Raw genomic sequence first — 16,733 nt, 5'->3', positions numbered from 1 at the left:
ACCGGGCCGTCAGCAGAACGGTCCCGAGTCAACAAAGGACTCACTGCAATAGTTTAGTTTATTACACTCTCAGCGTCGCCTGATTCTCTGTCAACTGATTTATCATTTAATTCATATTTAGAGCTACTCAGAGTTTATACATACACAAAAATATAAATGATTACACAGAAAGTAGAGATGCTGCAATCAAGGTCTGAGTACACTGAGTAAACGTAGATAGAGATGGAGGCTGGACGAGGACTGGACAGGTTTGCTGCTCCTATAAATTATCCAAGGAAAAGGGAGGTTGTAATTCTCTGATCTGACCAGAGTATATATATATATATATATATATATATATATATATATATATATATATATATATATATATATATATATATATAGGGACAGTTAGTTTGACAGTTAGTTTGCATCTCTCTTCTCAAACTTTCATGTATGTATGTATGTATGTGTGTGTGTGTGTGTGTGTGTGTGTGTGTGTGTGTGTGTGTGTGTGTGTGTGTGTGTGTGTATGTATGTAAATATGTATGTATGTATGTATATATGTATATATGTATGTATATATATATATATATATATGCCTCTGGTTTTTACCAACATGGTATTAACCATTAATATATATGCAGGCAAAGTACAAAAAAAAAAGAACCGCTGGTAAGGTTCCTGCACTGAGCTTCATCTCTGAAGTGGGTCTTTTATGTGCTTCTTCGTCTTTGATTGAGTTGTGATGTTCTTGTCCTCAGGCCCCGCCAACACTGACCCTCACTACGAGAGGGTTTTCCTGCTGGACCCACAGTACCAGAACCCGGCGGTGCTGAGGACCAAGCTGCCCGAGCTGTCCCAGAGCGCCGAGACCTCCGGTAAGAACCCGCCGGAGACACGTGTGAACCGGGGAAGCAGATGTTTTTGTGATTTAGCCTCCAAAATGCTCCAGATGCATCAGTTTCTACACATTTAGGCCAGTGGCGGCTGGTCAGTAGAGGGCGCTAGGGCGCCACCCCCATCAAATCAAGAGATGAAACATAAAAAACATGTAACATGCACATAATTATTAAAAGAAGGTGTTATTTCAGTCTGTGGGTGACTGTCAATAGTAATTAAATGTTGTTTACATTTTTATTTGGTTCCAAAATGTTTTTTATTTAATTTTATTCCGGAAGTAAGGGGCGCCGGTCAAACAAAATCCAGTGTAAGCTCTCCAACATTTGATAAGCACGTGACATGAGGATCTTTTAATTGATTTGAATTAGATTTCTAAAGGGACGCAGTCGTGTGCGTCCCAGAAACTCAGTTATCAGCAACGAATCAGCAATCAGTATCGTGACGAACTCGTATATTGTTGTTTTTTAATCTAATGTGATTAGACAAATCATTCCCCGTCTTTTTTAGAAAATCAAACTGAACTACACAATCCAGATTTTTATGTTTGTTTTAAATAGGTTAAATAACACTTGCTTTTGAAATAATATTTGTTGATCAAATAATTGAAAGAAAGGAACGTTATCTTTTCAAATACCGGTAATGTAAATTCCTGACAGAACAATGGAAATGTTCATGTTTTTCTTCTCTCTGATGTGTAAAATAAACTGAACCCAAACCAGGAAGAAAAAAACAATACAAAATAACAGTGGATTTGTTGAAATGATAAACCCCGACTTTATGTTCAGTTTTCTTTTTCCACTGCAGCAAAACTGAACTGCTTCACTAAAACTTATCTCCAATAAGCCATTGTTGGATGGTTACATTTTTCAAAATTAAGGGACCAAAATATTATTTTCTACCTTTCTTTTTTCCCCCATTGTACCAAGCTTGTACCTAACCGTGACTTCTGTGTACCGTTACACCCCGATGTATGCCAAGGTAGATTGCGCCCCCCAAAAAATTGTTAGCACCAGCCGCCACTGATTTACGCTCATCGGACCGCTCTTCCTGCGGAGCGGTGAAGGAGGGCGGTCTGCCCCCTGCTGGCCATGTCAACAACCTCCGACAGAAACTCACCTGTCAATCATCTGTTCTGTCTCTCACTAACACTTCCTGAGTGTGGCTCTCTCATTAGTTTCCTCCACACGTTCATCGGTTTTTTCCCTCGTTTCTCTCTCTGTTCATGTGTTGGTGGTGATGCTGGACGTGCACGTTCATTCACTATGCAGTGTTTCTCCTCTCTTCCTCCCAGCTCTCTCTGCCTCTTTCCTTGTTTCCCCCTCCTCCAGCTCTCCTCCTCGGTAACCCCCTCTATGACCTCTTCCTGCTGACTTCCTGTCACATGACATCAGGCTGGCTGCGTGGTAAGAGCTGAAAGACGTGACTTCAGATGTAAAGTGAATTTTTAAATCGTTAAGGCCACAGCAGATACAGGACTTTTTAAAACAAAAACCGTTTCAAGAGTCCAATTGTTTTAAAAATATATAATTTTGTCTGTCTTTTTAACCAAAAACCAAAGTTCTGCCTGTTTTAGCTTTTGCAGCTTCGTCTCATTTCGATTGGCGTATAGATGCAGATTGTTAGCTCCTGTAGCTCATAATGTGTCTGTGACTGTGTGAGAAGAACTGGACAACCACTCCGCCGCATCACCTGCGTGTTTATTCAAGACTGCTTTTGACGTCAGCAGTTAAATTAACGGCACATTAAAACTTATTCTCATTTAACCTGTTCCCCCCCCGACGGACCCGGTACCAGGTCCAGCAGTTGTGTGCACCAGTTCATGTGTGGAAAAAGTTACTAAAGAGCTGCCAGGGTATTTTTCTTTCAACTGTTTCTCAAACAAGAAGCCCTAAAGCCAATATGTCAAAACTCCAAGTATGTTTTGTCAAACAAAGTACTTGATTTATAACTTAAAAATACATATGCAACAATGATGGCGCCCCCAACACGAGCAACACCCGCAACAAAACGCAACAGAACACAAGATCACATTTTTCCACCCCAACGTAGTGGGTATCATATGAAACTAGTAACGCTACCATTTCAGATGATACCGAACATAATCTTTTCTGGGCCGACCACTTCGTTGCCAATCTCAAAACAAACAGAAAGCCAAAATTCACATTTCACAGTCCGCACATCAGATTGTTCATCATCACACACTACGTCAGCAAATCCCCAAACTATTCTGACCAAAAGCGGTATATTTTATTTCCTTACCGTTTTGTTGTCAAAGAAGCACCGAGAGACCCGCACAGAGCAAAGTGATTTCTGTATTGAGATTTTTAATTTACGAAATCATGTATCATCAAATCATCAAAGTATTGTATAGCCACATTCCCTTCAAAAAGGGTAAAAAAAAAAAACACATTTGGCACATTTTGGCACAGTATAGGTAACCGAGTGCCCAAATAGAGTCTGTCTTGTACTATCCACACTAAAATCTTCTGCTAAATCTGTGTGCTTTAAGCTATTCTCAACTTGGTACAGTTGTAGTCAAGGAGTTCCTGAATCCAGGCAGTGGTGTCTTTATAATTATATGCATTGCTATCATGGTGTTTTCCATTGTGCAAACTAAAAACAGAGAATAAAAATTTCATTTTTTGTCTTTTAGTTTATCACAATTTGCTCAGGCATGTGAACATTCACAATTTTTCTGACACTGGCAATGAATGCTGTGAAGTCTTAGCTATCCATTGAGACCAAGATTATGCATATTGTCCTTATAATTGTGGAAATATTGTTGATTTAATTTGGATAGGCCTGTTCAGGCAAAATTCACCTCCACCATCCCTCGGGGGTAACAGGTTAAACACGGAGGTCAGTGGAGGTTGACTGACTCCTGCAGCTGCCCCCAGTGGTCGGTCGAGGAACTGCAACCTCTCTGACCACCAGCTTTAGTCCAGAAGTGTTGACACTTGGTCCGTAGATAGTTTAACTTGTATACTTAATGAACCCATGTGGCTCCAACAGCATGCGGCGGAGGCTACGCCGAGCCGGACGTCACCCAGTGCACCCCGCATCAGGGTTTCCATAGCAACGCGCCGCACTACGCCGAGACAGACATCGTGCGGCTGCAGGGTGTCACCGGCAGCAACATGTATGCCGTGCCCGCCCTCACCGTGGACTCCCTCACCAGGAAGGACATCTCGGCCGAAGAGTTTCCACGGCAACAGCTGATTTTCAGGGAAAAGCTGGGGGAAGGGCAGTTCGGAGAGGTGGGCGTGGCTGTCAGTGGACGGTTTGTTTGGTTAAAATTTTAAAGCTGAATAACATTTCACCTCTTCCACTTCCGCTGTAGGTCCACCTGTGCGAAGCGGAAGGACTCCCAGAATTCCTTGGGGAAAGGTCGCCTCTCCCAGACAGGGAGGGCCGTTCGGTGCTGGTGGCCGTGAAACAGCTGAGGGCCGACGCCACCAGCCAAGCCAGGTACGTCTACAACCAGCAACGTCACGTTGACAGTTTATACACTTAAGATCAAAAACATCGTGACCGTGGGAGGGCACGGTGGCGCAGCTGGTAGTGCAGCCGTCTCACAGCAAGAAGGTCCTGGGTTCAATTCCTGCCAGGGACGCTGTGGGTGCTGTCTGGTGAAAAGAAGCGGCCTGCTCAATCCTCAGGTTAAGAAGGAGACCTGAGCTCAGTGCAGGGCCCTCCCAGGGTTGGTAGAGGGAGCAATGCCCAGGACTGTCACTTAGGTAGGATCACTGGGTGATATAATAGGGAAAAATAGGGATAAAAATATTAAAAAAAACAAATAACATTAGCGTGATAGCGTGATGGATCACATCTAGATGGGTGGAGGGTCTGAAAACGATCCAATGGGACGGCGCCAATTTACCAGACGCCAGTTACCATTTGTACCTTTGGTTCCTGAGACCTTGCTGGCCGACATGTCTCGTCATTTTATCGGAGTAAGCCGGGATTCACGACCACCAAACACCAGCTGGCACTGGTACCCCTTTTCCACCAAACCTGGTCCAGTCACAACTCGTTCAACTTGCGAACCAGCTGAGAACCGGTTTGATTTTCCATAGCTCTGGTGCTAAGGGGAGCCAAGTCATAACGTCACTGCAAGTGTCAGCTACGTCGCTGCGTTTGCGTGAAAGTTGAAGCAACAACAACGTATTGAAAATTTGCAAACTTAAATTTGGGAAGCTGTTTTATGTACATGTACATGTACAGTACATATTAAACCGTAACGTTATTGACACACAGGAAGTGAAGAAACGGGGAGACTGTTTAGCCAATCAGAATGCAGAACACAATGCACAATGCAAATCCCTGAAGCAGCAAGACCGTGAAAGGTGTTCCAGAAACCGCGTTATAGCGAGGGAGTACTGTATCTTGTCCTACGCGTGAATCATCCCGTGCATTTGTGACTCTTGAGACTGTTCTAGCTGCACACTACCGCCTTATGTTCAAATTCTTGAACCGTCGATGCCAAAGCCGACTCAGAGGACCGCTACTCCTCAGCTGCAGCCATGACGACAACGCCTAACCCAAACCCAGAGACTCGCTCTTCAGGGATGGTTGATGAGGTCCACCGGGTGGTAGCTAGACGTACCTGCAGAGCAGATTTAAACCTGCGAGCGGTACGTCCAGAGGGTAATAAAGAGGAGGTTGTCCGTCTATAACCGTTCCCTTCTCTCTCACGAAATAGGTTTGGTACCCCTCCCATTCAAAGCAGGTTCCACCGGTACGGAACGTACCGAACCAATCGCTGCGGGTTGTGGAGCGGGGTTTTACTCGTAAAAAGGGGCCTCCTAGAAAGATGCTGTAACTCAGGGGTGTTAAATGTGCGGCCCGCGGGCCGCATGCAGCCCGAGAGAAGTTTCCAACGCAAAAAAACGAAATGTTAATTTACTAAAAAGGAAGGCATAAATAATTGCCATGAATCGCAGCATATCCGATAATATATTTCTTCTACAAATCCATCGTTATTCCACAAAGAGAGCAGTTCTCAACATTTTTTTTTGTTTTCTAGAATGCATTTGCCAATTTTATTTCTTTCTCGGTTGTTTATTTTTATTAACTGACTACTATTATATATTTTCACAGGAAAAATATCACTGTTAAAAAAGATGATAGAAGATATTTATTCTGAGAATTTCTGTTTGGAATACGAGGATAGTGACACAGTAAAACAGTTAAAAAAGAAGTGCTGACTTTTTCGGCACACTGGTGTAAATATCCGCGCCAATTTTTAAATTTTAAATTTTTTACTGGAAAAATCCCAAAATCACAAAGAAACACTCTCGGATGTAATAAGAAAGATTTTGCTTTTAATTAAATTTCCTATAAAAAAGCGAAATATAAAAAAAACATACTGTTTTATTGTTTCTGTTTATCTTTGTAAAATGATACTAAAAGTATCTTACATAATTTGAAAAAAAACAAGAAATTTCAAGAAAAGATCCTGAAGAAATATATTTTACATAATTAGAGTGTAAACAAATTGCATATTTCCTTTAAAATTAACTAAACTGATATTGGATTAGATAACAATAGAAAAAAAAAAAAGAATTATAGAAAATATTTTCCGCACCGTTTTTGTTATTTTGAGCGTGCGGCCCGCGAGAAAAAAATTGGTCAAATCCGGCCCGCCAAGAAAAATGAGTTTGACACCCCTGCTGTAACTGGACTCTTCTCGTCTGTTGGTTTGTCAGGAACGACTTCCTGAAGGAGATAAAGATCATGTCCCGCCTGGACGACCCGAACATCATCCGGCTGCTGTGCGTCTGCGTGTCGTCTGACCCGCTGTGCATGGTGACCGAGTACATGGAGAACGGGGACCTCAACATGTTCCTGTCGCAGCGGGAGATCGAGAGCACGCTGACGCACGCCAACAACATCCCATCTGTGAGGTGGGTGTCACCCCGGGATCAGCCGGCCTCGGCCCGCCGCCATCGTTCCTAGCCTCTCTCTCTCCCTCTCTCCCTCCAGCCTGTCGGACCTCCTCCACATGGCGGTGCAGATTGCGTCGGGGATGAAGTATCTTGCGTCTCTGAACTTTGTTCATCGCGACCTGGCGACCAGGAACTGCCTGGTGGACCGCCGGCTCACCATCAAGATCGCCGACTTCGGGATGAGCCGGAACCTGTACAGCAGCGACTACTACCGCATCCAGGGCCGGGCGGTGCTGCCCATACGGTGGATGGCCTGGGAGAGCATCCTGCTGGTGAGCGTGCACAGGGATCCCGTTGCCTGGCGGCTTTAATACTTCAGTTATTTTCCCGGAGTGAAGACAGAAAACAAAGATTTAAACTGTGAAAACATGAACTGGTTCCCTGCAGGGAAAGTTCACCACGGCGAGTGACACGTGGGCGTTCGGAGTCACCCTGTGGGAGATCTTCACCCTGTGCAAGGAGCAGCCCTACAGCCTGCTGTCCGACGAACAGGTCATCGAGAACACTGGCGAGTTCTTCAGGAACCAGGGCAGACAGGTGAGACGGGTCGGACGGGTCGGATGCTGCTTCCAGGGCGCCGTTCTGACTCACTTTAACTCGGTTAAACGGCCGCTGCCATGGAGTTAGAGGGTGTCGCTGGGACGGTAATTTGATAATCAGGAATGAATTGGTAAATAAAGACATAGATTATAAATTAAGAACCTAACGTGCAGTGGTGTAAAGTAACGAACTACAAGTACTTCGTTATTTTACTTAAGTAAGATTTTTGAGAATTTGTACTTTTATTGATACTTTCATTTTTCTGTACTTTTACTTTTACTTCGTTACATTTTCAAGGAAATAATCGTACTTTTAATCCGCTACATTTAAAATTGGACACGTCGTTACTCGCTACAAATTAAAGAACAGCACAGCGGGGGCTGATTTATGGTTCCGCGTTACACCGGCGCAGAGCTACGGCGTAGGGTACGCGGCGACGCACACCCTACGCCGTAGCCTACGGCGTAAGGTGTGCGTCGATTTAACGCGTTCAAAAGTCTCATCCTTTATCAGCTGGGGTTGCTTAATGTTGTCACTGCATACTACAGGCTGGGGGTGAACCTGTCAGCGGGGCTAATGGGGAACAGCAGCAGTGATGAGCAAAGGGAGAAATTAAAATGGGGTAATGGAGACAAACACTAAAGGGGTCAGAATAATATCACCATTACTTAGAGTTGTAAGCAAATTCTTGGATTCTTCATTTCTTTGCAATCCTTTTAAAAATAATTTTGTACTTTGAATTTTGTACTTTGTACTTTGTACTTTGTACTTTTTACTTTTGTACTTAAGTACATTTTAACCCATGTACTTTTTGTACTTTATTATATTTAAGTTGAGGTACTTTTATACTTTTACTTAAGTAATTTTCTTAATGGGTACTTTTTACTTTTACTTAAGTAATTTTCAAGCAGAAAATTTGTACTTTTACTTAAGTACAATATTTTTGTACTTTTTCCACCTCTGCTAACGTGGCCCCACATGGCGGTCGTGGCAACGTGATGATCCCTTTTGATGAACCCTAAAAAGAGAAAAAGCTCAGTGTAGGGCCTCCCGGGGCTGGTAGAGGGAGCAATGCCCAGGACTGACTTAGGTAGGAGCACTGCGTGATGAAATGGGGAAAAAAATCGGGATAAAAAAAAAAAAAATGTAATAAATAAAAAAAGGAGAAAAAGTACATAAGCTGCACTTATCACTTCCTCCACCAGGGGGAGCTGTGTCATCCATCTCTTCCAAATGATGTTAAGAACCAGAAACTGTTTTGAGTGTTTGTAACTTCATTCTGATGGACTTCGGACATGACCAGGATGTAAAATACTAAAATATGCACAAATATTGTGCTTTAATTGAATCTATACACACTTTATTATTAATAATATTAATAATAATAATAATAATAATAATAATAATTGTAGCGTCCCAGTCAAGATAAAACCAAGCCTGGACGTAAGAGCTAAATCAAAATCAAGCCAACAGAAGGCAAAACAATATCCATCCATCCATCCATCCATCCATCCATCCATTTTCCACCGCTTATCCGTTACCGGGTCGCGGGGGCAGAAGCCTCAACAGAGATGCCCAAACTTCCCTCACCCCAGACACTTCCTCCAGCTCTTCCGAGGGGACTCCGAGACGTTCCCAGGCCAGCGGAGAGACATAGTCTCAAAACAATACATTAACTTAAAATCTGTTAGCACCAAAAGTTGGACAACAACTCAAATAAACGTAAAACTTTTAGAGGCAAATAAATAAAATACCTTGTTGCCCTCTCGACTGGAGCTATAACTCCTGCTATACTTTCCCCTTTTGTCCTTCTTTTATCTTGTTTATTTTATTGAGCTCTCTAAGTTTTTCTTATCTTTTCAAAATGAGAGCACATTCAAGTTAAAAGGAAATAACAAAATAAAAGCAGATAAACAATATAAAAGCAAACTGCACATGTGAACTACTGCATACTGTGCGTTGTGGTCATTTACAATAATAATAATAATAATACATTTTATTTATAGAGCGCTTTTAAAAGGGTACACAAAGACGCTTTACACACAAATGTTGAAATCAGGTTAAAAGACAATAGCAGGATTTAAATGTGCCAGAGGAGATGAAGGGGCGTACAGAGTTACTTATATAAAAGCATTTTTGAATAGGTGGGTTTTTAGTGAAGTTTTGAAAGTGGACAGATTGGTGCAGTCTCTGATGTATTTTGGGAGAGAGTTTCAGAGATGGGGGGCGGCGACTGAGACGCCTCTTTATCCCCAGGTTTGGTGCTTGGGCCTCATTTCATTTTGCCCTTAATTTATTTTGAAAAATAGTCAAACACCTCAGAAGTTTGAATCTGTTGTAGCTCATAAAATCTCGTTGTATCCGTCAACCTGAGTTTTCCCCTCTCGTTTCTCCACCAGATCTTCCTCTACACCCCCCCGCTCTGCCCACCCTCTCTCTTCGAGCTCATGATGCGTTGCTGGAGTCGCAACATCCAGGACCGCCCCACCTTCGAGGGACTCTACCAGGCCCTGAGGCCCCACGTCAACCAGTGACCCGGTCCCGCTGGGGGGGGTCACGCTCCACAGAGCTGTCGGAGGGGACGGGGAACCCGGCAGAGCCGCTTTGTGACTGTTTTTGAGAAACCGGGTGAAGATGGAAGACAGAAACTTTAGTCTGTAGACGTTAAAGATTCTTTCATTGCTGATTTCTGCAGCTTCTTCGACCTCTATAAAGCTTAAACCACCTTTTTTATTCTTTCGTCTCCGGGTTTCACTGTTGCCCGAAACTTTTGCTTTTTTCGAAGATGCCAAATACTGGACGGACGTTTCAGTCTCATCGTGTCTCATCGTGTCTCCCGTCTCCGTGGTTTTCATTTCAAAGCACTGTTGCTGTGTCTCCTCGTTGCTTGTGTTCAGATATTAACCCACACTGGAGTTAAAATGTAGTGATGGCTTTTGGTTTTGATTTTATTTTTTTGATTTGAGGTGTTTGTTTGTTGTTTTTTGTGGACATGAATGTTGTTCAGCTGAGGTTCACGTCACGGTGCCAAGAGGCTGCGTCTGAAACCTGTGTGGCCCGCGGACTGAAACCCGTCTGTGGGAGCTGTGGGAGCTGTGGGAGCTGTGGGAGCTGTGGGCGGTGGGGCTGAAACCACATCAGAGGAAAAGGAGCTGAGCTGTGCCAGTTGAAATGTGTCCAAAAACAAAAACAGATCTTTATAAACACGGTGAGATTGTCCTGGTGTCGAGAGAAAGATGCTTTCCTCCTGTGATGGCAGGGTCCGGGTTTCCTGAGTCAACGGTACCGTGGGTTCTGGGGTCTGCAGCATTTACAGATATGTTGATGACGGGGCCCGCGGGCCTTCGGGTGCTCTGTTCTGCCTTCATGTTCCACCGTCTCGTTCCCCTGAAGGTTCATCAGCCGGATTCAGAATATTGAGGATTTTTAAACGATATTCAGTTGGAAAATTCAGTAAATCATGTTAATGTCCGTCCAACCGTCTGTTAACTTCTGCTTATCAGAGTTCGGGCTTCAGGGGCGGCAGCCAAAGAGGCCCGTCTTGGCAGCGTGTGTGGCCCGGTCCACCTGCACCAGTCCACCAGTCATATCACTGTAACAACATCACTGTCACGATTGACTTTTGGTACCAAATCTTTCTAAAGTCCGGTCCAGATCGATGTGTTTGAAAAGTCTAAGCATCGTTATTTGAATGTCCTTCATGAAGCGTAACTTTGCAGTTCGGATCGTGGGGCAGAACCTCCCAGGGTGCATTTGGGCCTCTATTGGGGATTTAGATTTAGATTCAGATTAGCTGCTCGGTTAAAGCGGGACTCAGATCAATTGGGTTCGTTTTCTTTCATCATCTGTGTCACTAAACAAAACCATTACATGTTGGCTGGGCTGAAGTCAGGCAGGCACTTCTGGACGAGTTCTGAGCGAAGCATCTGTGCTTCAGAGGCGGTCCGGGTCACTTCAGCGTCCCGTCATCAACGTGAAGGCAGCAGGGTTTTACTCAAGAAGGATCACCACATTTTAGTTCTGCAGGGAGTGACATCATAGTTGACATCCAAAACTTTAAAGGGGACATGCAAAAAGTAATATTTCTGTGGTAAGATACGACTTATTTGGGTTGTTGGAAGTCATCCCCAAAAGTCTGGATCTGTGACATCACAGATCCAGAGTTTTTTCACCAAGACGTCACAAAACTATGCCAGTTTTTGAGAAGAAGGTTTTAACATGTCTGAAACAGGCTCCGCCCACTCCCCTCCGTCAGGACATAAACCCACTTCAGTGATGGTTGGGAGTCGTGCCACTTTGATTAGCATATACAGAAGCAGTCGTCACTTTGATATGAAGCCTCGTGCACCAACTATTTCTCCACATTATTATCACTGTGTCGCCATCGAGAGGAAAAAAGCACATTTCGGTTCAAACTTTCATCGTTTTCACTCCTTTTTTACAATGAAATGGTGTAAACTGGCTTTAAGAGAGGAAGACCACATGAGATGATTTTGTGAACATTTCTGAGTGTTTTGTCATCTGTACTGTATTTCACACTTCTGTGAGTGTGTATAGGTGTGTGTGTAGGTGTGTGAGAGTGAGTGTTTGCAAGAAAATGAAGTTGTGATTTAATGTTTTCAACATTCCTTTTGAGCACTGGGAGCTCGTTGGGACCGACGTGGTTAACTGGAGTTGCTCTGTTGTGCCAAATCACGTGATAAACTGAGAGGAAAACAACAAGAGAAGGAAAACCACTAAACTCAATCTCCCAGAATGCTTTGCTACAGTGAGCCTGTGTGTTTTGTTCTGGTTTCTTCGGAGCGGTCTTTAGTTCCCGTAGTGTACAGTATAAGTGATATATGATACCCAGTGTGTGAATGCAGATTACGTGTGGTAATTGTTAATAATAATTGATTATCTATCAGAATTTATAGTAGCTATTTCTGATCGTTTCTCCTGGGGGAAGTTAAGGGGTTTGTTGTTGTTTTTATTTTCCCGACCATTTTTGCAGTTTCTGAATGAGATGTTCTGCTGTGTTAACTCCAGTTTCACACCCACACTGTTCGATCCTCAGACTTTTTCAGATATTTTCTGTACATAAGCGAGTGGCTGTGTATATTAATATATTGGAAGGTGAAAACGTCGTGGTCCGTGGTCCCAAATCATTTTCATTCTGTACTTCACTGTCATGGTTCATTCTCCTTATAATAAACACTCAAAGTTGTCAAACACAAAAATCAAAATGAATGTGGTTTTTGTTTTTAACAGTACAGCTTGTGGGGGGCACGGCTGCACGCAGCTGGTAGTGCAGCGGTCTCACAGCAAGAAGGTCCTGGGTTCGATTCCCGCCGGGGGACGCTGTGGGTGCTGAAGTGCGTGTTAGTTCTCCCATGACTTCAGTGCCCACACCATGGGTGGGGTTGGCGAAAGGATCTTTCTGTGTGGAGTTTGTATGTTCTCCCCGTGTTCCCCTGGGTAGCTAATGTGAGCTATCCTCACAAAAACATGCACACAGTCCTGGGCTACACATGCCCCCTCTGGCCAGCCGGGGCGCCAGATGGGGTGGGGAGGATCCGGCCGGAATAACGTGATCCTTCCACGCGCTACGTTCGGCCGGAGAAACCCCACCCTGTCTGGTGAAAAGATGCGGCCTGCTCACTCCTCAGGTTAAGGAGGAGACCTGAGCTCAGTGCAGGGCCCTCCCGGGGTTGGTAGAGGATGGCAATGCCCAGGACTGTCAGTAGGTAGGAGCACGGGGTGGTAAATGGGAAAAAAACCGGGATAAAAATATTTGAAAAAAAAAAACAGTACAGCTTGTGTAGCTACGGAGCCCCTAAAGGGACACGGATTTTTATTTTTTTTTTATAATGAGTTTTACGCGCGCGCGTAAAACCTTTAAGTGAGCACGTAAAGTTGTTTACGTGAGCACGTAAAACATTTATGCACTCACTGAAAAGTTTCACGCGCTCTCGCAAAACTTATAAGTGAGCGCCTAAAAGTTGTTCTACGTGAGCACGTAAAAACAAGTAGGCTACATGGGAGTATTGCTGGAACAGGAGACCCTCCAGTTGCGCCCTGCTCTGTCTATGAATGGAAATGACATTACAGGATTTAGCTGAGCTATATTTTAACCTGGGACTCCATTATAAGGACATTACCACTTTGCTTGCAAGTAAACAACTTTACGTGCTCACTTAAAGGTTTTACGCGCGCGCGTAAAGGTTTCACGCGCACGCTTAAAACTCATTATAAAAAAAACAAAAAAACGTGTCCCTTTAGGGGCTCCGTATGTAGCAGTAGCTTAGTCTTGATTCAGTTTTAGAGACCTGGAATGGTTGCTGTTTGTGTCTCTGCCTGTTCCCGTTTCTGTTTGTTTGTTTTCTCTCTTGCAGATTCCAAAGGCTTGTGTGCCCGTTGTTTTTTTTTCCCTGTGTTTCTCTCATTTCAGACTTGTAGCCGATGCCAGCCCTCAACACCCCCCTATCCCCCTTACATATGTTTAAATATATATATATTTAAACCCCCTCAAATTGTCACAATGAAAAAAAGAAGATTAAAATGCATATGTATGCTTTAAGTTTTACCAAACTTGGTATAAACCATTAATATATATGCGGACAAGGAAAAAAACAACAAAAAATAGTACAGCTTGTGAAGTTGTGGGTGTGGATAAGTGGGTAGAGTCGGTTGTCATGGCAATAGGAACCGCCTGCAGCTCCAGTGATGCTGTTGACCAACGGGAGCCGTCCGGAGTGATGGAGCAGCCACACAGACGTCTCCCTGTCATCCCTAACAGCCAACGACGGGATCCTTCGTTCCCCCAAGCCTTGTCCTTTTCTTTGGGGTTCCTCCGCAAGCTCTGTGAGCACCTTCCTCAACTCCAGCGCCCCACAAACCCCCGGAGCTGCTGGGTAGATGTTCCCACGTATGTCTAGGACTGTAGGAGAGAGAGAAAGACCTCCACCCCTGGTGCTGCTGCCAGATGAACTGAGGTTTGCTCGGCTGGCTGCATTTGTCTCCAGGATCGTGGTCCGTCACAGCGTCCTGCAAGCTGGGGTTTGGGCGGCCTGAACTGAAAGCACATGTGGCATAAATCCAACGCATTTTCACCCAGTTCCTGCAGATAAGGGGATAGCTGATCAGTTATCTATTGAGAAAAAAGCACTTAACATTAAAAATATTTGAGTTCAGAAATAAATAAGTAGGTAAACGTTTATTTAGAGAGCACCTTTCACAGACAGACGTCACAAAGGGCTTCACAAAAGAACAAAGAAATTAAAATACAATCAAACAAATGGAAAAAAGAAAATTACAGTCACAGAAGGAATAAGATTAAAAATTAAAACAGCACGATGGTCATAAATCAACCCCTGATCTGCTGTAGTTTGGGAGGAACAAGTGGGTTTTGAGATTGGACAGCTCATCTCAGCTATTTCCTAATCAATGGGAAAGAGGGATTTATAAGACGACTTATGATTGAAAAAACAACCTAAAAAAAAAAGGTAATTGGTTACAAAACATTTTTTTTTTTTTTTTTCAGTTTGGACTCCTCCAACTCACCACTGGACAGACTGTAAAATGTCTTAGGTGGTGTTTGAAGACCAAAGCTCACCCCATAAATAGGGATGGTAATTGATAACATTTTTACAATTATCTGTGTCTGTATCTTAACAATCTGTGGGGCCATGACGGGGCCCTGGGTGGTGGTAGGGGGCAGGTAGGGGAGAACCCCATCTCTCTCACTCTCAAAAAAGGGGGGGGGGGGTAAACAAATAAATAAATAAATAAATAATTAAATAAAATAAATGAATAATGAAAAATTGGAAAGCTTCTCCTCAGTGGGCAGGTTATATGTTATAATATTTTATAAAAATTATGCTATATTAGGATATTACTATATTATTATGCTATATTTATATGATATCATGCTACACCACTCTATATGATAATTATTTATTTGTTTACTCTCGAATTAATATCCTCAATTTATGTATCTATTTTCATCATCTTATTTACACTCACACACGACACACACACACACATACTGATGTTGTCTTTTGTCGTTGTAAAAAAAAAAAAGATTTTTACAATTAGGTTCATTATCAATTTTCATTTGAGAAAAAAGGACAATAAAAGGTCAATTAGCATTACAAATATAAAATAATAATAAATTAAATATTCTTCGGTAGACATTAACAAAATACAACATAAATTATTCTGTAGCAATTCCAATAATAGAAATTAAAATGCTCCTTTTTAAAAAGATAAATGAACTGAACACTCAAAAGTAAAATTATGTCAACCAGTGACACATACAATCAAGTCAAATCAAACGTTGTATTTTGCAAATCCGCAACCCTTAGAAGAAATATTGACTTGGCAGGTATTGCAAGTTGCCCTGTTGTCGTCTTTTTTACTGAAATGTAACCAGACTTTCGAGTGCTTGTGCGCCATGTTTACTATTGACTTCTGGCTTAATCTACGGCGAGTGCATGAGGACGTCATTCGTGCCCACTGGAATCATTTTTGCAAATTTTTCAAACAATTCCAAGGAATTGAAACACTGGGAATCGGTTCTCGATTCCCATCCCTACCCATGAGCCAGGTTTGTGACGGTCCCACTTTTATCAAGATTAAATTCTAGAAAACTAAATCTCTCTCTGAAAATGTTCTCATGTCGTTCATAAGTTCACCACTAGGAGAACAATGAGCAACAGTGGTGTTTAGGGGATGTTTTCATACTTAAACTAATCTTTTCTTTGTATTCCAGCTGTGTAAATGCTTTAAACCCGTGATTCCCAACCCCCAGTCCCTGGACCGGTACCGGGCCGCAGTGCTGTTATTACTGGGCCATGAAATGGCTTGTGTTCCGATCATAATTAGGGCTGCAACGATTCGTCGACGTTGTTGACAAAAATCGATAATCAAAATTGTCAACAATTGTCACCAGACATTTTTTTCCAATGGAGTGAGGCATCTCACTTCACTTCACCTCATACAATCTCTGCCGAGAGCCGCGCAGCACGACAGCGTCTCAGCGCAGCTGCGGGTAAAGGCTGAATTATAGTTCTACTTCAAACCAACGCCGTGCCTACGCCGTTGCCGTGACGCCGTCGTGAACCCTTCGGACTTCTCCGTCACTCCATTTCTCTGCGGTGCAGTACCCCCCGCGACCGCTAGTTTGCAATCTTTTCCTGAATGGTTTATCCGACTTTTTCCGGTGGATACGGCGAATAAAAAGATTACTTGCAAGGTTTGCAAAGCAGACCTTGCTTATCACGGGAGCATGTTGGTAATGCACAAGCATTTGAAGAGAAAGCACCTCAGACAGTTGAACGAAACGGACTCGCCTTGTTAAGATATTAAGCGTATTTTGGCTTT

General features: G+C 43.2%; 1 protein-coding gene across 2 annotated transcripts in view; it reads left to right on the top strand.

Annotated features, from left to right (window-relative positions):
• ddr2l (discoidin domain receptor family, member 2, like) overlaps positions 1–12,588 on the top strand; it is a 51,340-nt gene extending 38,752 nt beyond the window's left edge. For both annotated transcript variants that reach the window (XM_061730620.1, XM_061730621.1), the window contains exons 13-19: positions 744–860; positions 3,895–4,139; positions 4,223–4,350; positions 6,591–6,788; positions 6,868–7,102; positions 7,218–7,367; positions 9,770–12,588. In XM_061730620.1, coding sequence (XP_061586604.1) covers positions 744–860; positions 3,895–4,139; positions 4,223–4,350; positions 6,591–6,788; positions 6,868–7,102; positions 7,218–7,367; positions 9,770–9,904 — 1,208 coding nt within the window. In that variant the 3' untranslated portion in view covers positions 9,905–12,588. The remainder of the gene's footprint in view (positions 1–743; positions 861–3,894; positions 4,140–4,222; positions 4,351–6,590; positions 6,789–6,867; positions 7,103–7,217; positions 7,368–9,769) is intronic.
• Positions 12,589–16,733: the final 4,145 nt, after the last annotated feature.

Source organism: Cololabis saira, chromosome 9, assembly GCF_033807715.1.
Source record: "Cololabis saira isolate AMF1-May2022 chromosome 9, fColSai1.1, whole genome shotgun sequence".
Classification (NCBI taxonomy): Eukaryota; Metazoa; Chordata; class Actinopteri; order Beloniformes; family Belonidae; genus Cololabis; species Cololabis saira.
This window is presented reverse-complemented; position numbering and strand designations above follow the sequence as displayed.